We start from the raw sequence: 22642 nt of genomic DNA on the forward strand, positions 1-22642 counted from the left end.
CTATACATAAGTTTCCTAATTGAGAAGCTTGTTGCGGTAGTCAAATAACAGCCCGATACATAAGCTGAGTCATTTACAATGAAAATATGAGGCGTTCTAGGGACGTGCGTGGCACGTAGAAGTTGAATAACAACATGGGTTGTGAATAGAACTGCGCGGCTACCTCGTCTCGTACACGAGTCTCGTAGGCGCGCGGGCCTATATTACTCGCCACCCTATACACTCAAAGCCCACGTATGGAACGCCCCCAAACATATTGAATTAGATTTCTCGGAGGAAACTGTTTATGCAGCTCGCTTTATTTTAGAATAGAGGGTATTGTCGTTATGATTGGCAGGCAAAAATATCAAGTAGATGATGCGAAGGAATTACGAGCCTCGGCCTGTTCAACGCCCGCGTTCTACGATCTCCCGGGACCATTTGGGTCCGTTCATATGTCCTAGGAAATATGGTTAGAGTGATATGGACTCGGAAGAGCGGTATCAGAATAAGTGGCCCGTCCCGATGAGAGAAATATTTCATAGACTAAGGTCATACACGGTAGCCAAACGAAGAGAAAAAGATCATAATATTTTAGCCTCGGAGTTCAACTCGATAAAAACACAAGAACGTTTCGAGTATATTGTCCTAGCAAGGTACATGTAAGCGAACATGTTTTGATGCTGTTGTTAGGGGAAAGGTAGATGTCACTACTAGAAGGTTCGTGTCGTTGCTTTGAAATCTAGGACCTCAACGACGGCTTATTATATTTGAACTTGAACACGAAAGCTACCTGAATATATACTACTAATCGACGTGCTCGCGAGTTGCTACCTTCTAGCTTGAAACAACCGAAGCAGAAATAGAAGTACATAGTGGCAAGCATTGTCGAGGGATATGGCTTAACCGGAACGGATCGTCTACAACTTAGCCCTTGCCTCGATCGCTTTATGCGCTTCCCCTTTATGCTCAAAATATTCTATGACCTTGGATTTTGCTACATTGACCACCGACGCGTCCTCAATGGTGGCCGGATATTGGACTTCGTTGTCAAGTTCGTCATGAACCGCATTTTCAACTAGTTCCCTTAGAACTCTTCGCAACGTCTTGCCCGATCGCGTCTTTGGGATCATTCCCTTGCCCTGGATTATGCCCCCAAGCGTTGCGATACCTCCGATCTGGCTTCGAACAAGTTTCTGGATCTCACCATAAAGGTTTTTATCTGGCACAGCGGACGTAGGATGATCAGGCACCGATAAGGTTATGAAGGCGAAAGGAAGCTGGCCTTTCAAAGAGTCTGGGATGCCGACTACACAGGCTTCTGCGACTAGAGGGTGGCTTGTTATTGCCTGCTCGATAGAACCTAGCCACTTCGCTTTAGTATAGACCTCATTTCAAGGGCGAGATGACTTACCAGTCGAAAGCCGATGACCGGCTGTATTAATCAAGTCATCACTCCGACTCATGATGCTGATGTACCCATAATCATCTATCATGCCGGCATCTGTCAAACTTGTGGTTAGCGAATGACTCTCAAGCATATACGAAAGACCTACCGCCAGTGTCAACCCATTTTCCGCTAAACCTTTTTAGATAGCCATGATAAAATCTTTCCTCATCTTCCCACAACGTTGTGAAACCCGTCGGGGCCAATGGAATCGCCAGAACAATGTTGCCCATCTTCCCCCTCTTTACCTCGTTTCCATTATCATCCACCACCCTGACGTCAAACCCTGGCATCGCCTTTCCGGCGCTTCCCGGTTTAATCGATAATCGTTTATAATTTTTGCTTATGGTACCTTTAGTATCTCCTACGTGTGGAGCTAAACAGATGCCCGACATTGGTGATCCGGACTCTGACGACCACCAATTGTCCACTACGGTAGCGCCGGGGGCGCCATACCGTTGTACAAGGTCGTCATACATCGTTACTATTGAGGGCTCTGACCTCTCACCCGCAAGGAAAAGCGCCTTGAGGCTTTTAAGGCCACCCTGTTCACCTATCCGCTTGAGAAACTTGTTTTCTGGATCGTCTCTCTTGATAGCTCGAAGAGCAGCTGAAATCGTCAGAAAGATAACTCAAATATATTCTCAAGCGGGACCTACTTGGAGCAGTGAACAGGTTCGTCACTTTATAATCCTGTATAATGCGCCAGAGAGTCGAACTATCAGGTGTTCCGATAGGCTTCCCCTCGAAGAGGACTGTGGCGGCCCCGATAAGAAGAGGGGCATATATGATGTAGGAGTGGCCTACTACCCAACCTATATCGCTTCAATTCAAGTGTTAATATTTACCAGTGGTCGAGTTCCGTTGAGATATAACTCACCTTGCCGTGAACATCACATCCCCAGGTCCACGAACGCCAAATAAATAGCTTATCGAAAGGTGTAGTCCAACCGCATGACCACCTGCTTGACGGACAACACCTTTTGGCGAGCCTGTTGTTCCACTGGTGTAGATTATATAAATCGCATCGGTAGCGCCAACAGGCACGCAATCGGCTCTCACGCCTCTCGCTTTACAGCTGCGCACCATCTTGAACCAATTACGCTCGCCAGCTGCTTTGTTGAGATTGTCCCATCGCAGTTCATCTCGTTGCCAGACTATGACACGACTTGGCTTATGACTGGATAGTCTGATAGCTTCCGAGATAAAAGGCTTGTAGCTCATGGGTGGTTTGGCTCCATCGATTCCGCATGAAGCCGTCAAGATAGCTACAGGTCTGGACGCGTCAATGCGCTGGGCTAGAGACGCTGCGGCAAAGCCGCCAAACACAACAGCATGGATCGCCCCAAGCCGGTTAATGGCGAGAATTCCAATGAGAGCGGTTGGTATCATCGGCACTAAATACTGTCAGCCATACTGTTATTATGACGACAAAAGGTAATGGGGTAAGCGAACTATAAACCAACACAACATCCCCCTTCTTAACGCCTTCTTCTCTCAGAGCACCAGCCGTGACCTCAACCTGATCGAGCAGTTGCGCATAAGTGATGGTAGCCTTCGTCTTGGTAACGGGGCTATCATAAAAGATGGCAGGCCGGTGGCCATTACCAGCGAGGACGTGCCTATCAACGCAGTTAAAACATGTTGATATTTTACCGCCCGAGAACCATTCCCAATGAGGATATTCCAATCCGCTTTTGAGTTTCCTCGTCGTCTTGGTTATGACCGCATCTGGCTTCTTGTGCCAATACAGCTTTTCAGCATGGCGGCCCCAGAATGCCTCGGGATTCTCCAGCGAACGGCGGTGAACCTCGTCTTGCGGATGGCTCATTGTTTCAAGTTCCCGTGACGATCTCGAAACTTAAAGCATGAAACTTGAACAATTTCTAGTTAACTAGGTTAGTGAGCTTATTAACCACTTTTGAATGATATTATATAAAAGTTTTAGTAGCATTGACCTAGTTATCTAACTAAACTGACTAGATATTATAAGTTTACTATGATAACTTATAATGCTTATTACGGCTTCCTTCCTTATAAAAGGGGTACTGTTTAGTAAGACCGGTACTAAGATACCCCGCGGGGCAACGGCCGTACTGTGATACCTGTCAATCACTTCTCCTCAAATAAGATTGCTCTGGAGTCTGGGGTAATGAACGCACGTCCAAGCCACATCCTCGGTAAACTCCATTTGTACCGAGTCGAGACAACTGTTTGCGAGAACATCACGTATAACCGTGTTTCTTTCTAAGGTTAAAACGACTATGAAGTGAAGATATGACATGACGGTAAGACCTGAGATGTTTGTCTGTGAGAATCAAGATACGGGATGTATGAGCCTACCCTCACGGCGCATCAAATTAAACGATAAGGTAAATAAAGATTTTATTGCAACATGACCGGATTGGCAATTTGCGAACCGGCCTTATGGGACGGACGCCATGTCAACGTCCATGATGTTGCAATTCAAGGGACCGAATCTGAAATTACGACAAACCGACCGGCAATTCCCCGACTCCATGTAACCGTGGACCAAAACTATTGAAAGCTCCCGGTGGCCCGCCCGAGTACATACCGACCCCCGACCCCCGACCACTCATGCAATTGATGCTTTATGCTGATGTATCATGCAAAGTAACCAACCTCATGTATCTCATAATGCAATGTGTAATGTTGTAAACCCTGAATGCAACCAATCCATTGACCGTGGCCTAGGTCATAGCGAGCAGCGTCGTAAATTTGTCAACCTCTGTTGGTGACGTTGGGCACGGCACGCCTATTCGGATGTGGATTTCTCCGCAGGTATCTTGGGCGTCGAATATAAACCATATACGCTCTGCTGACCCTTAGACGCCATCTTCAAATTGCTGAACCTCGCCTCGGGAAGTCGTTTGCCCGCTTTAATGCTCTCAAGAATCCACCCGGCACCCACAAACTTCATCCCGCAACCACCAACCTTCTGGATTTCTTTTTGCAATTTTCCTCCTGCTAACCCTCCACCAGCACCCCTCGACCCTCCGGTTGGTCTACCTAAAATCACGTGAGTTACCTGCCGTCGTCCAAGATTGATCGAGGTTCTAGCTCCGTGTTCCGCTAAGATGTGCTTGAGCTTATGGTCCGATATGAGGGGGTGCGTGCTACCGTTGATGTAGACCACAACACCGTCGAAAATCCTCCTTGGCTGCGCTTTTCCCGTCTCTCGCGCTTCATCTTCGGTTTTACGCTGGGACATCAGCTTTTCCTCGGCTGTCAGCCCGCTGCTACCTTCATCTACCTTCACATCTGGTATAGATTTTGGGTCTGGCGCCGTAGACGTAGACGACAACATGCTCGTTGCCATGATTCCTGGTTTGGCAAGCATATCCCTGACGGAACACTTAGCGCGTGACCGTAGCTCAGGCGTGACAAGAGCTTTCAGCTTAGGGTCCCAGTCTTTTGATCCAGTACCGACTGTGTTTGATACTCTCGATCCGCCGGCCGGACCTCCTTTGAACTGGCTCGTCAGCTTCAAGCTCCGAGACTGACGCCATCCTATGCTTCTCCCTATGTGATTTTCGGCGCGTTGATGACCGGTAGCGGACGAGTTCCAGGAATCAAACACCTGTCTATATCTAGGCTCTGCGGTTTTGGGTATTTCTGATTTCGACGTGTTTGACGGGGGCGACATGGCGGATGAAAGAAAATGGGTGACACGAAGACTGTGAGAAGTTAAAGTTGAAAAAAACGCGTGATTGCTACGTCATTGTGAAGGTAAGCAACAAAAATGTACCCTCGCACAACGGGTTGCTGTTTCCTTTGAAGTGAGACAATGACCATAGACTTAAAACCTTGAACCCATTCCGTTCGACTCGACGCTAACGGGAAACCAATCCTTGAGCTACCGGCCAGCTGCCGGGCAACACAACAGAGGACATGCCGGCAGTGACACGTGACGCCCCGTTTATTTTATTGAAACATGGACATTTATAAAGTTTGAACTATTTGAAAGTTTTGTAAGTCGGGCGTGATGCCTATATTTTGAGTAAGAACGCATGTAATGAATGTGTACCTAGTATATGTGCACATATATCGAGCAGTCAGCATTTTGAGTAAGCAAGATGCTAAAATCAAAAGGGTAAGCAAATTGCCTTAGGTAAGTCAACCTTAGGTAACTAAACTGCTGCTGCTACTGCTGCTGCTGCTGTTGCTGTTTATTATTATATGTCTGCTCTATTTTATTTTTATTTTCGTTCAACACCCTCAATTGAAATGATAGACATTCTTAACAACGTCCTGCCAAGCCCGCATACGATATCGCGCAGACAAGTTCAACGTCAAGGTTATCAGAGCTACGGGATTCGTCCGACGACAGGACATCATATCACGACATCTGACGGAGGCGCCTCGGTGGGCCAATCGGGTGGGTGCGTTTCGAAACCAAAAGCCCGAGCATACTTGTTTTGGTGCCCAGCCCAGCGCGGGTTACAGTCGTAGAGATGGATTTATTACCTACCTACCTACCTACCTACCTAGAGGCTAGGAGGAGGATGGAACTTGTCAGATTGAATTGAAGGATCTCTCCAAAGTCACGAGGTCGGCACTTCGACTTGCTGGTTGGCACCCCTCGAGCTTACCTTTTGAACAATGCAATGAATGACAGAATGACAGACCCTGGTCTAGCTTGGACGAGGCAGCAGGGCCATACATCCACACATCCACACATCCACACACGTCCAAAGGCAGCATAAAACCCCTACCTGCTTTTTTTTTACCTGCCCTGCTTGTCTCGCGATGCGATGGGATCGGTCCCGGTTCGATTTCCTGTCCCCCGCACATCCTCATGCAAGTAGCCCACCATATCTCCCGTCATCGCTTCTTATGCAACCCTCTTTCGTTGCAGTCTTGGGGGAAGGGAGCTGAAGCTTAGGTACGATTTTCGATGGTACCCTCCCGGGTCTAGGCGATGCGGATGTTCTTCGTAGAGAAGATTGACGCACATCATTGGGCTAGGAAGACGAAGCCGTAGACCAACTTGGAACACTAACCGCTTTAGATGCTGACAGCTCACTTTTTCTCTTCCTTTCGTCATGTCATCGGAGGCTGATGATACAACCCCCGATTGTCATCTGCACAAGCGGGAGCTCCCTCCTTGCTTCCCACATCATGTAGTCTGTAGGTATGTGCGCGGTGTATGTATGTACGTATATGCGTATATGCCGAGTCTTAGGTCTAACAGACCGTTGATTACTGCTTACGGGCTTGGATTGAGGCTGCAAATCCTCTAGGACCCGGGGTAGCATGTCTACAAAATCTAGGCCTCAAGATTTCATCGTGTACCTTACTTATACCTTACTTAGAGGGTACGGTACGCTCGGCGGCGAATGCTGGACCCCATGCTAGGCGTTCATGCAGCCTGGCGATTGGGGCCGCCGCCGTTCTTGTTGTATCTGCTGTATCTGCTGTATCTGTTGTATCTGTTGTATCTGTTGTATCTGTTGTATCTGTTGTATCTGTATTTGCTATGTCGTGTTGCTTATCCACTTTGGGGTCACGGTTGGATGGGGGTGCTATTGATTCAACACTATCGAGTCGGGTTACATTTCCGACCCGTGCCCTCCTCCATCCTGTGCAGCCGCAGCGTTTTTATGTTTTACCGGCATGAACAATTGCCACCCTCTCTGCTTCCTTAGTGTAGACGCGCGACCTTGCTCTTCCTTTCCCTGCTTCTCTGGGCTACGTTGCAGTGGCCTTTCTGTTGGGTCGCGGCCAATGTGCCGTAGTGTTTTAAAGAAATTGCCCAGTGTGCCTGGCAATTGGGTGGTCAAAGATCCGATATAGGGTCGTCGTGGTTAGGAATTCCTCGAGAAAGCTGGGCCTTGGGCTTGCCTAAACTTGAGCCGAACCCCCGGCTACGTTACGACCCGGAGTTAATATTCACTCCTCAAGATAGAAACATTGACTCGCCTGTATTGTACAGTAATCAGTGGACTGTTTTGAACCCCTGAAACTTGTCGGTCTAGAGGATATTTAATTTTTGGTAAATTTAGCAGTCGTAAATGTGATTCGGGGACCAAGCAGGAGTTCCGGATTCGGTTCTTATTTTCTTTCGTCCTGCCGGTACTCGGCCCCATCGCCAATTCCGTTACGAGGTACTTGGGCTCTGACGGGAATACACTACAATTCTAACATCTTAACTCGCTGAGCATTGATGATGTCGGTATACTAGTGGGGGTTTGATGCTCTCCACAACAATGGGGGGCAAAAATGTCGACGTGACATGGGGTAGACGGAAATATCGAGTCGAGACCAAGCCTTCAAATACTCATAAATAGAGAGCGTGCTTGTGGTGCGGGAGGGTATACAGAATCTAATACTGACAGGCATAGATTGTCACTATCCTACATATGCGGATCATACTTGCTTCTGCTTCCTGCTTGGCTAACAACTACCTGCTTTGGTGCCGCGGCGGCAGCGGAGACGGGATGCTCCTCACGCATGCCCGCTTGCTTGCCTTTGCTTGTTACGTGGGGTGGCTGGGTATTGTAATTTTTGTAACCTTTGTAACTTGAAAGGGATGTAGGGGGCTGAAGATTCCTGGCTGATTTGCAGATTTGATACCCGAGGACGAATTGCTTTCATCTTACCAGAGGAGGGCCGTATGAAAACGTCGAACGGCTTACAAGCACGGGCCGCTAGAGAAGATTGTTCTGCCATACCGTAGCTGTCCTATAAGCTGAAAGTGGCCTTCTTTTGCAAGTCTTCTGCTATGGTTGATATCTACATATGTAGTACGTCTTGTTACCGACATGGTTTCTTGAAGAATTATTAGGGGGAAGAGGATATCAGCGGCACCAATTGCTTGTCTCCAACCCCCTGTTCACTTTTCCCGCTAGATATGTGAGTGCGGTTATGTGCTGTAGTCATACCATGCCGCGCCGTACATACATATGTACACTACGGTACCTAATGCTACGTACATCACCAGTACTTGTCACTTGTGTAAGCATCCACGGTACCGTATGTAGCTGGATGCGATCCCTAACCATTCCAGAGGAGATATAGCATCAGGGGTGCTTCCCACGGTGCATGCACGATGTAAGATTGATTTTCAGATCAACGGTGGCCCCTTTTATAGACATGAATACATACTTGATATGTACTAGGGATCGCTGGTGCAGCATACGTAGTGCACTTGCAATATATAGCATTGACGTTTGGTAAGGTTGCGATTTGAGTTGAGTATGGTACATCGTGAGATGTCGATGCTTGAGGATAAGAATAGCGATACGCACAGGCAAGTCCGTCAAAAATCCTTGTTGACGATCACGCTTTTACTCATTGTTAACGTTAAGAATGCCTACATACATAGGTACTTGGATGAAAGATAAACGTAAGTATGTATTTCTTACGGAGATCGACTCCCTCGGTGATTGCTTAGATAGCCATGTAAGAAAGAAGTACACAGGGTTAGATGGAAGGGATCTGCAGAGATATATGTACAGTGCATCTTTATTATATACGTTATATTCCACAGTCCTCGCGTTATACGTAACAAAGCGTAGTTAGTGCATATGTAGTTGTATGTAATATCCCAAGTGCTCAGACACTTGTTGCTCCTGTGACCTCTATACATCGTATGAGTCTGGGTCTGAGAGGACACTCGTGAACAGTGACGGGAAAGGCAGGTTAAGCAAGGTCTGAAGGTCTCAACTAGCAGACCGACGAGCTGCTCGGAAAACCTTGTGTGGGCCCGGGTTTGACCTAATTGTACAGGACATGATTTGCAAGGCCAAGTAAGATAAGACGCCTTCGAAGAGACAAGATTTGAAACTATTTGCTTCAAACCAGCCACCACCACGTGAAAGCCATGGGATCTAAAACAGGCTACAACTTTGGAAAATATAGTCGTAAATACATACCATGTAAAATCTCTCTGTATTTGGCGTTCCAAAAAGGGAAAGGGATAAGGAAACCAATAGCCGGCGATCATCGGACAAGCGCGATGGAGCATCGGCAGGGATTTACGGCGACAAGGATGAGAAGTGAGAGGGGAGGTTGAAAAGAGAGGGGTGTTTAGTTAATAAGATCTGGACATGGATATGGTCTTCTTAGCGAAATAGCGGTGAAAGATAACCATAGTACATAGTTACATACAAGTATTAGTTATGTGGAAAGATGGAAAGATGGAAAGGTGGAAAGGTGGAAAGGAGCTCGGGCCTTTTGGTCTTTGTGGAGTGCTAGATGGAAGTGAATATCTTGTTTGAATATATCTCGTACGGTGTGGTAGCTATTAATTACATATATATGTACCTCCAACAAGGGTGAAACTCTTCGCCAATCTCGTTGAACGGCACCAGAGATCCTATGCGTGCGGTAGCAGTCGACTGTCCGTGTCAAGAGAATTTAAATAGTTGGATTTGTTAGGTACCTGTAGGCTAACTAAACGAAATTGTAAGCTATAAGGCTCGGTTCTTCGCAGCTTAGCTAGACCTCGAGGGTTAAATTTCAGCTGTTAATACCGTTAATACCGTTGATACGTATACTCCGCAACAACGGGGTAGATAGGGCGGCGTCAAATATTATAAATCCATACTAGTTGGCTTCGCTATTACTATTATAGAACGTTGCTTAAGAGACTAGAGGAATTCGGCAGAGCTATGTGGTCAAGTTCAAACACGTACTAATTCCTCATTGGACCAGCGAATAGTCGACTTAGAAAACACGTTATAGCGATTGGACTTTGCCGTGAAAAATGCTAGTAATACCTACTAGTGATCTCGATGCTATCATATCAAATTTCAACTCTGGCCTTTCAGTTTGATGCCCGTTTCTGCTGACCTTATGGTTCTCTTCATCTTACCGATATTAGGCAAGCCACCTAGCTTGTAGAAAAGATAGTAATGTGGAGGCTTTGTCGCATTATCGGAGTCAACGGCTCGTTTATGAGAAAGCGCCTTTACTTACACGCTACCTCAGCTATGTATTAAGCGATTGAGCTAGTTCCTATTTCTAGTAACTACGGCATGCTTTATCGGAGAATTACGAAGCGTACCTGGTGTATATTACTTTTCGAATTAAGTCCCAGTGGGAGTATATTATTAGGTTAGTAGACTAACCTACTGCTTAGGTAGTTTCCTATGTAATTCTTGGGAATATGGCAATAAGAAACGCGTTGTATTTCGGCTCGGCGATCACGAAAGAGCCGTTCAACAGCTTTGATCACCCCACCGGTACGTTTGTAGGGACTCCCTTCCCCTCACAGTGGAATAAAGTGTGTGGTGCATGTCGACGTGGAGATGCATGATTGGACGCGAAGAGATGGTGGGGAGGTTTGGTCAACACCAGGGGAGGGTCGCAAAAGGGGCTTGCGCAACACAAAACTAATAGGTATGCAAAACTGTTCTTAGAATCCCTCCAAGTGACGAGGTAGAATCCCTTCCAGCAGCTACACTAGATAATGGCGAAGTTTAAGCGCCAATAGCACCACGGGATTATGAACATTCTCTCTACTTTGTTGTAACTAGCCTCCAAGTTGAATTAATCTCTATCGGTCTTCGCCAGTGGATTACATGGACAAGCCTGACAAGTCCTTCGATAGTTCACGTGCTCCACCTTTCATCTTGTATTGTACAAGCAAATCTCGCGGGGAAAAGGACTAACCTAACTAGATGTTTGCATGTTGGACCAAGTATACGTCGTTACCTGTAACAGGGTCAAGGCGTTGGGATGAGCTGATGACCCAACTCTAATGCCTCCGGAGTGGTCACAACCTTCAACATACCTACCTACATATGCTCCCACATACCTAATTTTGAATCGTGTTATGAGCAGGTAAATTGATCAAGTTATGAATGAGAACGGTCCAGCGAGACGCCTCGTGCTCTTGAGTCCTAGCAGAAGCCAAGCAAGGCCTAGCCCAAAAGATCCCCAAGTGGCAGCATGGGGTAACGCATGCTTGATTGGATACATCGCAGATGTGAGATTTGCATAGCCGCTGCCCGCTGTGCGTTAGGCTGCTTCTCGGCCATGCAAGTGCTCAAGCCATCAGGACGGGTTCCCCTGTCGTCTTACGAGATTTCTATGAGCCTTTTCTAACGACGATGCTATCTCTTATATCGCACAAAGGCGACGGGACTAAACACTGTTGATATCAATGCCATTCGATGTGAGATTTTCGTGGCTGTTTCTACACGTTGAATTGTCACGACGCGTCCTCTACCCCGTACAGAGCGAGGAAAGGGATGATGAAGGAACTGTAAAGTGTAAGCGAGGCTTTGACCTAATTAAGCATGTAACTTGTTCCTTCAACTGTACCTACTTTTCTGGGGACCGGCTCGAGCATGAGCCGACTTAGCGAACCCGAACCATTTAGTCTTTTGGTAGATATATCAAATTAGCGACACCGGATCAGCCACACGGATTTACCGCGCTGTTGAAAGACACCGAAAAGGACGGGTTAGAGTGATCCACGTTACTTCAAACTGGATCATCGTTAGAACCCTGTCCGGAGTGCGATATGCCAAGACGAGACTTCTAGCCTCAGGGCTGAGTGAGAAAAAGCAAAAATAAATAAAATAAAATAAAAGGGTTTTATTTTATTTTTATTGTATAAAAAAGGCTTTCACTATTTCACTTAATAGCCGATAAATGACGTTGGGTTTTTCCCGAGAGGGTGACACCATCAATTTGGATTAACTTTCTGTCCTAGACGGACTGGATTTGAGTATCCGTAGTGTTACCGGATAGGATAGCTATTCGTGACCAAGTAAAGCTGACTAGGATGTTTTAGTTACATACGGTAGTTAAACGTCGTCGTAGTAATGTATTGATGCATTTGATCACGGCCGTGTTTCGAATTGTCTTGCCTTCGAACCGCGCGCTGCAGACCTGGAAGGTGGTTATTCCACGAATACCAGGTGTATTCACCAGTCTGATTTGGAATGGAGTTGATACGATTTCACGTGCCATACCTAGAGGCTACGTCTAATTATCGCGGATGGATGGATGATGGATGGATGGATGGATGAATGCAATGCATAGCATGGGCATGGCACAGCATTGCAGTGAGCATTGAGGCTCTCTCTCACAGCATGCCGTCACCTCGTTACGCTATCCACAATAAGCCACTCCGTTGGGAATCAACCCGACAGCAACGATAGCACGAGATTCATGTGCTCCTCGATGCGCGGGAGATTGGGAGGGAGGGGCATGGAACAGGACGAAGATAATACAAAGCTGCATGGAATCATGCATCTCTCCGGAGCCTCGCAGATAGTGAACCCCAAGCTGCCCAAGCTACTGACTTACATATAGATTTAGGGCGAGCCCACTCTCCAAGACCTAAGAGGATCCCTTGAAGTTTCCAACGACGTGGATTTTGGCTTCCGTTGCCCTGCGTCGATCCACTGGCGCACGGAAGTACGTGCAGCTTGACATTGACGCTGGTTGAAATTGCTAGCCTAAATAATTAGGATACGCGCGAGACATATTATATTTGCTAGGTTAGGTATCTAGGTTACATAGGTAGACATCAATATCTATGTACCTAACTAGCTGTGACCATCCCGCTATAGTTAGTATAACATAATAGAGCGACCTGATCTAGTGAGATGAGGCGAGCTTCTCCTATAGCCGTTTTGAGGTAGACTTGCCAGATGTAAGAGTTCATACATACGTACCTGACATGAATTTTGTACGTACGAAGTAAATATTCTCACCTTTCGTACTTGTGTACATGACTGTGCGTGCGTGAGATCCACCAACTGAAACAGGACCCTGGAAATTAGATAAGGCGATGGTTGCTTGGCCATGTGGCTGACCGTAAATCCCTCTAGGGCTAACTTTAGATCTGCCAGCAATTCTTTGAACCATTTGAGCCGTTGGAGGTTTGACCAGTAAGCTCAGGCCACGAAGGGACGGGGACTAAATAAGTTGCTTACCGGGCCACGCTGTCAAGCCATCCCTTTCATTGACAGGATGATGACGCCGTCCTATGATTGGCAGGCCGTGTCAGTACTAATTCCACAGGCTTTTACGATTTGTTCCTTTCAACGTTCATCTGACATTTTGATCTGTTTTGTTCAAGACAGTACCCGGAACCGGTGTATTCCCCCACTGGACGTTAGAGAGCTATTATCCAGTGTAAGATATGAATTGTACATATATACGTACATGTAAAAAAAAATATGATGTTTGCCACCGGGTTCTTATAGTTGGAGAACACTTATACTTGAAGTCTTTTTTTTAGAGATGTTCAGGACAACCGATAATAACAGGTAGTTATTCGTAGTTAATTAGCAGAGAAGGATACCTCAAGATTGGTTGAAGAATTAAGCCGTAGTTAGGTACATATAACGTAGTATAAAATAGATAGATGTGACGCTTCAGACCAGGTACCGTAGATGACTGACGACTAGGTGCATCGCATCGTAAGGCCGTACGTACCTAATATACATACATTAGGTACATAGGCACCTATGTACCTACATACCTACCTATGTACATATAATGAATGATACGGTTGTACTCGCGGAGTGTGTACTATACATAGTGGGGGCGACAATAGCCTAGCTATTATGGCGTCTACGTACCTGGATACGATAGGTGGAACGCGCTCAATGGTGGGTCTGTATGCAAGAGACGGGCTTGGCAATTCTTAGTCTGTATTTTAGGTTACGGTATGTAAGGTAAGATACGTAGGTGCTAGGTACCTACGTATATAGCTTATATGTAATGTCTACATACCTGTATAAGTGGCTTATAAGTGGTCTATAACGTGTATGCGCGTTAGGTACTTTGATGCGCGTTACCTGGTATGTAGGTGGCTAAGAAGCACTTACCTACTTATACTAAATTAGTTTAAAGTACAGGTGTTTAAAGGTGTTTAAAGGTGCTTTAGGTAGACGATTGAGATTTCGCGGAATCTTGCATTGGGATACGTAAGTGCTGCAGAGAGGATATCTAGTGCGGCGCCTTTAATTTTTAGCATCCTGCAAGCCCCACCTCGAAGAGCCCGGGTGCCGTCTTACACAATGGATCCCGTGCGACACAATATGTAGTACCTACATACATTTACATATACACGTACAGACGCAGTATAAAGTTGCTTGCGTACGGCATGATGGCAAGGAGTAAAGTAAGAGACATGTATAATTTCTTCTGTTATGTATGATTGCATAGGTACTTACCTAGGTAGGTAGGTATGTAAATATCAGCATCTAAATAGGTATACTAATCAACTATTACATCGTCTCGACTTAGATATCTATTTTATAGACAGGTAGGTATATATGCCAGCGAGTATAAGAGTACCTATTCTTGGATTGGACGGGTTTTCGACTCCAATGTAGGATGACTTCTCTAACCTAGTGTATATCCCAGCCGTGAAACATCAGAAACCTATAGACTTTGCGAGCTCTCGTCGTCGTAGCTTATTGCAGGGGTCATAGAAGTGGTTAGACTGCTAATTCTAGATCTCGTCTACCGTACCTTAAGGTAGACTTAGGTATGCTGTAGTAAGTACGGGTGGCTATTGCTGAAAATATGTAGGTCCCTCTAGTCTCGTAGACGTATCATGCATGCTACTCTATGAAGCAGGTGTAACGGACCTGCTTTTGCTGCGTGGAACAACGATCAACCACTGCCGTGCATTTTAAAGCGCCACGAGCAGAGCCCGCCATAGAAACATAGATTCGGGGAGACGTTGACGATAGCACAGAGCCGTGTCCTAATTATGGCGTTCGTGCTGCTTATTCCTTTTGTGTGTTCAAGTGCGTCTGCATCTCACAAGGCTTGACGGGGTTGCTAATGGCTGGTGTCTGCATCGGCATCCAATCGTGCATGCAGTAGAGGCTCTCGAATGCCGCGTTTACATATAGTTCAGACGTATAATTTAGAGGAAAGATAGGAAAGGATCAAAACTCGACGAATGGTCTAGGTTATAACATGAACCAGTTTTCTCTCGCATTTTGAACGGATGACTTGCCTAGACGACGGATATCTTTAAGCTCGCAGCATGTCACATCTGCCATACATACATACATACATGCACATACATAAACTAGGCCCTGGCCGAATGCATGCATTGGTGGCCGTCCCTAGCTGAACGCCTCTTAGCTTCTACAGTAGGTGCATAACTGACGAACAGCTAGAGTAAAGCCACATTGGAAATACCATCATTAGATCGCCTCCCCATCAAATATAGACGGATCGCAGCCGCCAACTTGATCTGAATAAGGGACTCGGATGCCTAGGCGATCAATACCACTGTGCAATGGGACTTAAGTTTGGATATTCTCCAAGGTTTGTCGGAGTCACCAGCTAGATCTGGTTTCGGTCCGTGAGGAGGAGTCAAGACGAGGAATGACGATAGGGTTTGTTGGCTGAATCCGCCAGTCCTAGCCAGGTCGACATTGCAACCCTGACAGGCCCACCGAGAAGACTAGGATGGTGATTACATACCAACAAGAAACCTTGGTCCTTGGCCGGCGAAGGGACGGCCTCATAATCCAAAAAGAGGGGAAAGACAAGAGAGCCAAGGAAAACGTGCTATGTACAAGCCTAGTTGAAAGGCGTGTGCCGAGTAAATGCTCCATGGCCGCCGGGCTTGTTGCAGACACGCCTTTAATGAAAAACGAAACGGTCTATTTTCCATATTAACACTCTATTGGGCGCTTGAAAAAAAAATCCAGCCGTCCATAATTTTGTTCCTGTCACCATAAATAGGAGTGTTGATAATAACCCGGTAATCATCGCCGCTTGCGGACTCCACACCGACTAGCCGTAGCGAGGAGAAAAGAGTGACTATAGGAACTATACGCTATACGACAATGAAGTCGGCTCAATTCCATGGACGTTCTCTGAGACTGACTGTGAATGATAAGTACGTACGATTAATTAATATAAGTGGCTGAGAGAATCTCCCCCATACTACGTTAGAATACATAGGCCGATATCGATGCGGAGATAAGTGGCGATGCGGAGCACCGGGTCAAGGAATAAGGCCACGCCAAGCCGACCAGCCATTAAGCCCTTAAGATCGGCCGAGCAAATCTTTTCCTCCCTAGCAGAGAGCTACTATGTATTCCCAAGAGGCAGGCCTGTCGAGACGAAGCCTGACGTTCGGGCCGGCGAAGGCGAGTCTACTAGTAAAAAGACACGATCGAAGGTGATGCCGCCGGGAAAGGCAATTCAAGACATGAGGTTGGCTAGGTCCCAGAGCAGAGCAGGTCTGAACAACCAACAATCGACGTTAGTACCATCTCGAAAAGAAAGACACAAAGGGAGCCGTCCCGCGTCTCACTCCGGAATTACATAAGATAAGTATGTACAATGGCACGAGAGATTGTATTCGCGCAAAGCATCCGTACCGATGTTGGAACAGCCACACAAGCCGCCAGCGTCTCAGAAGCCCAGTACGCCCTATATTAATTAGGTACTTCTGTGACACGGTGCCATACCATGCTCGGACTTGGTAGGTCGTGGCAGGCCATCGCCTGTAGAGATAGGAATTAGGAACAGCGCTGGTGGTCCTTTTTTTTTCTTCTTCTTTCTCGCGCGGTCCGGAGGACGATCGATACCCTTTTCTCCTCGATGGTATCTTACTAGGGCCACCCCCAAACGTTACATGTTGGTACGCCCCGTAGGTAACATCACATTGCACTGTCCTAGATATGTTTCAAGTTGTAAAGCCTCCAATGTTCTGGTCTTCTCTCTATCTACGGCTGAAGATAGGTAGGTATGTAATTCTATGGTGGACTAATCTTATGTATGCGTCTAATAGTACATATCGTGCATTTGAAAGGGTTTAATTACTGAGTGACTAATTGACATTGGTCAATGGAAGATAATAGTATAGAATCATAAGCTGTGTTTTTGTTTATCAGTTGGCATGTATAACTGTGTAAGCCGGGGTTGTTACACGCAGGAATAATACATAACGTAGAAATGTTTGTCAATCAGATAAGTACTTTGTACTATAAAGGACGATATATGCATGCAGAAAACCCCAACGACCTGAACTTTTGGGATAAACGTCAGTAGCGTATTATTTATTAACTATTTATATATCAATAACTTATGATTATGGAAACTCTTCTGTTCATATGTATATACTCGTCTCTTAGAACAGTATAGTTATGTGTATAATAATGTTCTGATCTAGCAAGAACCGTAATCGAGTGTACCTATGTGTACCTATGTATGTAAGTAAAGCCGCTCACCGTCTACGATAAGGCCCTTAGAATATACACGTAAATATACACGTATTTAATACAGCGCGGGGAATCCACATAGCGAATGTTCTCTACAAACTAAGGTAGTTGGAACCCAAAAACTCGCATCATTCGATAGACAGGAATTCGAGTAGGTCTCCATAGAGAGGTCTTGCGAGGTTCGACATAATGCCGTGCTGTGATAGGTCTAGGTACTTGGCTTTTTCTGAAGGGTGAATTGACTAATCATCAATATTCTCCTCCACCACTTGCGACGGGTGCGTGTTGTGTGTGTTAACTTCTTACCCTAGCCACCGTGTAAATCGATTCGAGATTCCGGTTAAGAATCTAATTTTAGCCCCAATGTCTCTGCGTCCACGAGTCTTCGCGGGATAGAAAGATAGCCATTTGTTTCATTTGTTTGATAATCCTGAACAGAATAAGATGGACAAGGCTCTGTGGCTCGGGGGTTGGGAAGAAAGGGAAGAGATCTAATTTGGCTCGAACTCGATCAGTTCGCCAATCTCGCCTCGTACTGTGCATCTCATCTACATATCCATCCCACTAGGCCAGGGGAGAACCACAGCAGCCCCGGGCTTTGAAAGGAAACGAAAAAAAAGACCTCACTTTCCTTTCAGTTAGTTATCTTACTAATGACCTAAACCAACTTTTTATCACCTAATTCACATTATTGTCTTTTAAGTCTAAAAAAAAACTTGGTTGACTCGACTAGCATTTTAACTTTTATTAATTCTTTTTAGAAAAAAGTATACCTACACATTATAGAGGAAGTTACCTAACCTACCTAGTATCATTTCATGTCTATGTCCATGTATATTAGGTAGGTAGTTACGTTTTTAAATGCGCCTACCTAATCGAATTGAAGTCACATTCACCTTCTCCAAGCCTTCTCCTTCACAGTCCCCGATTTGGGTTTATACTGTGCGTACGATTTTGCAAGACCAGCCCCTCATCCCGGTAGAGGACAACAACAACAACCCTGATGATTACACGCCACCGAAAAAAGAGCCACACTGAGCAGAGAGCCTGGTGTTAGTTGTACAACCCTTGGGCCACCAAGGACGAGACCCCATGCTACCACCTACAAAGTGTCTAGGTAGGCGCGGTCTATTTGAGTACGTACCCAAATCCGTTCATAGGAACATAGGAACCTTACAAGGAAACTGGCCCCCCCCAGACCACCAACCTCGCCAGCCCGCCAGCCCATTTCGCTATCCTTATCCACTATTCATCCTTCCCCCTCCACCCCCGGTTCAACAGCAAACCCTAGCAGGCGCACCCACACCCGGACCCGTCTGGTGCTAGCGGCTTCGCTGCTACTAATCCCTACCTTCCTTACAGTCCACAGTCCACAGTCTATTAGGTAGTCCACAGTCCACAATTCACAGTCCGCTTCCTAAAAAGCAGCACTCTTGCTCTCTGCATTGTATGTGTATTCTACACCTGCCCTGCCTACCTCCTACCCTGTTGTTACCCTGCTACCCTTGCTAACCTACCTTACTAGTTAGCGTCTAGTCCCGTCTGCATGTCTGTGTCTCGTCTTTTCTTACCTTGACCTCTCTCAACTTTCGTACCTCCACTATCTCTACCTTCCTACCTCCTCCTCACCACCACCACGAGAGGAAAAACCTTGGGCTTTCTTTTCCCTTTTCCCCCTCTAACTTCCTCTCCTCTTCTCTCTTTTGGTGCCGTTTCGACCTCCTAATTCCCACCAGCGAACGCCATTGAGGTCCGAAGAGAAGGTATGTGTTCTTCCTCTCCCCAATTCCTACTTGCGCGCAAACTCTGCCCACCTCCCACCTCCACTTTCATCCTGCCCTGCATTTCACCCTGCGCATCTGGGCCCTGATGTTCCTGCATTAGAGTTGAGAGACAGCCTCGCTTAGAGGGAAAAAGAGGAAGAAAAAAAGAAAGAAGAAAAAAACGGAATCGGGAGGAGATACATCGATGTGTTCGTGCGAGTGTTCGTGTGTATGTGTATACGTTCGTGCGAGAGACTTCACTCATTCTGTCCAAACGACCAACGACGACGACATCTTATCGCCGCTTTCCTGTCCCTCCCCCTCTCTACGCCCCCCTTCTTGCAAACCACTACGTCGAATATAGCTCTTATCCTTCAGCTGCCACGATTGTAGTGCAGAATTCTAGCATACACATTCTCTCTCCAAAATTTACTCTCGAACTTGATTTACTCCTTTAGACCGCACTAGTTCATTATAGTTGACGATTTTTTATAGAGCTTCACGACCTGTAACGACCACGCCGTACGGGAAATCCACCATTGCCGAGGGGAAGCACATTCGCCGTGTCTATTTCCCCGCAAGTGCTGAATCACAGCCCGTCGAATAAGTTCGTACGCGTCCAGCAACCGTAACACCGTCCCAGATTTACTTCCTAATCCCATCGGTTGAACCGTCGACAAGCCAATTGGCCTGCTTGTTTTGTTTTGCCTCGAGCTCATTGTTCCTCTGACGAACTTGAAACCCAATTGTGGTGTTGGTTTGTACTCAAACACAGGTCGTGCTTATTCGACTTGTATTTGAGCTTCTTTGCAGCCCATCGTGGCATTATTGTCGAGCGCCGTGAAACTGGATCTCCCGCCGATTTCCCATTCGCAAACCCGGGGACCGTCTGACGTACCACCATATTACGGTTCCTTTTCCCAGCGCCCGCCGTATGTGAGTGAGAGGTTGCCTTCGCTCCCCTTACCGCAGGCGCCATTGGCCTACTCTTCGAGTACATCGTCTCCCCGGGTTAGCTCTATTGCATCTTCTGCGAGTTCCAACGGAGACTCGCAATCGTCGTTCACTTCAGCACCGTCTTCAAACGGCCCGAAGACGCCGTCTCCTGGCCTCCCCGTCACAACGGCGATATCTGGCCCCCCTTCCCAGGCCATTGGTGGGTACGAACAATATTCCGCGATGAATACCGCGCCTCCAGATATGTACTACCAAGCTACGCACATGTCTGCAGGTCCTGCACCGCAACCACAAACTGTGACATCAAACGCGCTACCCCAATATGGCCACCAGCAACCAACATTATTACAACCAGGTCCAGCACAGTACTCTGCCCCTCCGTATCAATACGGATACGCGAATGGGTTGACGTCTCCTCAGTCTGCTCCGCCAGCCGTTTCGGGTTCCATGGGTGCCCAAAATGTTCTACCTCTACCCGGGGTTCCCAATCAGGGAGGCATGCAGAATCAGTACCAAGGATTTGACACGACAGGTCAAATTGCGCCGCCGGGGATGAAACCCCGTGTTACGGCCACGCTTTGGGAAGATGAGGGCAGCTTATGCTTTCAGGTTGAGGCTAAGGGTATTTGCGTTGCGCGTCGCGAAGGTAGGAATTCAGCAGTCCAAAACTTACTAGAAACTAAGGAATGTGCTCACAAAAATTTGGCAGATAATCACATGATAAATGGCACGAAGTTGCTTAACGTCGCTGGAATGACCCGTGGCAGGAGAGACGGGATTCTGAAGAGCGAAAAGGTACGGCATGTTGTCAAGATTGGGCCCATGCACCTTAAGGGAGTTTGGTAAGCTTTGAAAACCCCCTTTTACGACTGAAGACAAGTACCAATAATGGCCCCCTATAGGATTCCCTTCGAGAGAGCTCTTGACTTCGCCAATAAAGAGAAGATTACGGAGCTGCTGTACCCACTGTTCGTTCACAACATTGGAGCTTTATTATACCACCCTACAAACCAAAACAGAACAAACCAGGTCATGGCAGCAGCCGAGCGCCGAAAACAAGAGCAAAGCCAGATGCGGAACGGCCCGGGTCCAACACCTCCAGGTGGTGTCTTGCCCTCAATACAACAACATCACCATCACATGGGATTACCAGGACCTCAACCTCCACTTCCGTCTCACAACCCAGGACGGCCGTCCCTTGACCGGGCACACACATTCCCGACGCCGCCAACAAGTGCATCAAGCGTGATGGGAAGCATGGGTGCATCCGAGAGTTTCCAATGGGGTCAGCAAGGGATGAATGGCGGCCAAGGTCCCAACCCTATGTCCATCGACACGGGTCTTAGCAACGCTGCACGATCCATGCCGGCTACTCCCGCAACTACGCCTCCGGGAAACACACTGCAGAGTATGCAGCCTTACTCCCAGAGTAGTCAACCTTACGATAGTTCTCGTGCGGTATACAATGGCCAAACTACTCAACATTCTCCTTATCCTCCGTCAAATAGCAGCCCGCAGGAAAGGAACATCTATGGCCAACCGAGCTCCTACATGAAGAGCGAGATGGGCCCTCCAGCTGGACGTCCGGCCGGTCCTAATGAGCAGGCTGATGTTAAGCCGTCAAATGGATTACTGCAACATAATGACGGTGTTCCTCACCCGTCCGGCGAAGATGAAGCTGAGCATGAGGCTGAATATACTCATGACAGCGGTGCTTATGACACCAATAGAACATCGTATAATTACAACGCCCCACCTGTTACGGCGTTACAAGGCGATCACCAGCATATTCCCGAGATAAACGGGTCGCCTAACCATCAAACCGGATCTGGACGAGCGACACCCAGAACCGCTGCACCGCCGCAGCCGTATTACGCTCAGCAGGCAGGATACAGTACGCCGCCGCGTGCGCCACCCTCAAGCAATCTTTATAATGTAATGAGTGGCGACCGGGCGCCCACTAATGGCGCGCCACCGCCGGATGTTTATAGCTCGCAAAACGACATGGGCGCTCCAATGCAAAATGGTTATGCTGCCCAGCCAGTTATGAATGGCGCACCAGGCGCCTTGAAAAGAGGCCGCGATGATGAAGACGACCTACCTCGTCCCTCGAGCGGTGGGCTAGACTTGAAGCGTCGGAAAACGGTGATTGATGGGCCCATTGCTCCCGGATACGACACGATGAGCCGCCCTACTTCGGCGGTGGCCCGTCGGCGATAGCCTCGACCTGGAGTTTATTCAATGTGTCATGCTGACGTTTTCTTTTCTGCGCATTAATTCGGGTGTTGGGGCACTTGTGCGAAAAT

General features: G+C 47.2%; 4 protein-coding genes across 4 annotated transcripts; 1 reads left to right on the forward strand and 3 right to left on the reverse strand.

Moving 5' to 3' along the window:
* Positions 1-723: 723 nt before the first annotated feature.
* Positions 724-3431, reverse strand: F4813DRAFT_341490 (acetyl-CoA synthetase-like protein). The gene is made up of 6 exons (XM_049241302.1): positions 2882-3431; positions 2307-2823; positions 2086-2249; positions 1536-2036; positions 1394-1483; positions 724-1342 (listed from the first exon to the last, which is right to left on the reverse strand). The coding sequence occupies exons 1-6, from the start codon at positions 3255-3257 to the stop codon at positions 900-902; spliced, it is 2091 nt and encodes a 696-aa protein (XP_049104632.1). The 5' UTR covers positions 3258-3431; the 3' UTR covers positions 724-899.
* Positions 3432-4202: 771 nt separating this feature from the next.
* Positions 4203-5093, reverse strand: F4813DRAFT_384251 (uncharacterized protein; the record flags this gene model as incomplete). The annotated part of the gene is made up of 1 exon (XM_049246054.1): positions 4203-5093. One exon carries the CDS (start codon positions 5091-5093, stop codon positions 4203-4205), a length of 891 nt encoding a protein of 296 aa, XP_049104633.1.
* A 6967-nt stretch (positions 5094-12060) lies between these two features.
* Positions 12061-13268, reverse strand: F4813DRAFT_341498 (uncharacterized protein). Its single transcript, XM_049241303.1, has 2 exons — positions 13132-13268; positions 12061-12864 (listed from the first exon to the last, which is right to left on the reverse strand). The coding sequence occupies exons 1-2, from the start codon at positions 13213-13215 to the stop codon at positions 12721-12723; spliced, it is 228 nt and encodes a 75-aa protein (XP_049104634.1). The 5' UTR covers positions 13216-13268; the 3' UTR covers positions 12061-12720.
* Positions 13269-20579: 7311 nt separating this feature from the next.
* Positions 20580-22556, forward strand: F4813DRAFT_378229 (apses-domain-containing protein; the record flags this gene model as incomplete). Its single annotated transcript, XM_049245318.1, has 3 exons — positions 20580-20982; positions 21046-21178; positions 21239-22556. 3 exons carry the CDS (start codon positions 20580-20582, stop codon positions 22554-22556), a joined length of 1854 nt encoding a protein of 617 aa, XP_049104635.1.
* Positions 22557-22642: the final 86 nt, after the last annotated feature.

This window comes from Daldinia decipiens, assembly GCF_022478715.1.
Source record: "Daldinia decipiens strain CBS 113046 unplaced genomic scaffold F4813scaffold_1, whole genome shotgun sequence".
NCBI classification, from domain to species: Eukaryota; Fungi; Ascomycota; class Sordariomycetes; order Xylariales; family Hypoxylaceae; genus Daldinia; species Daldinia decipiens.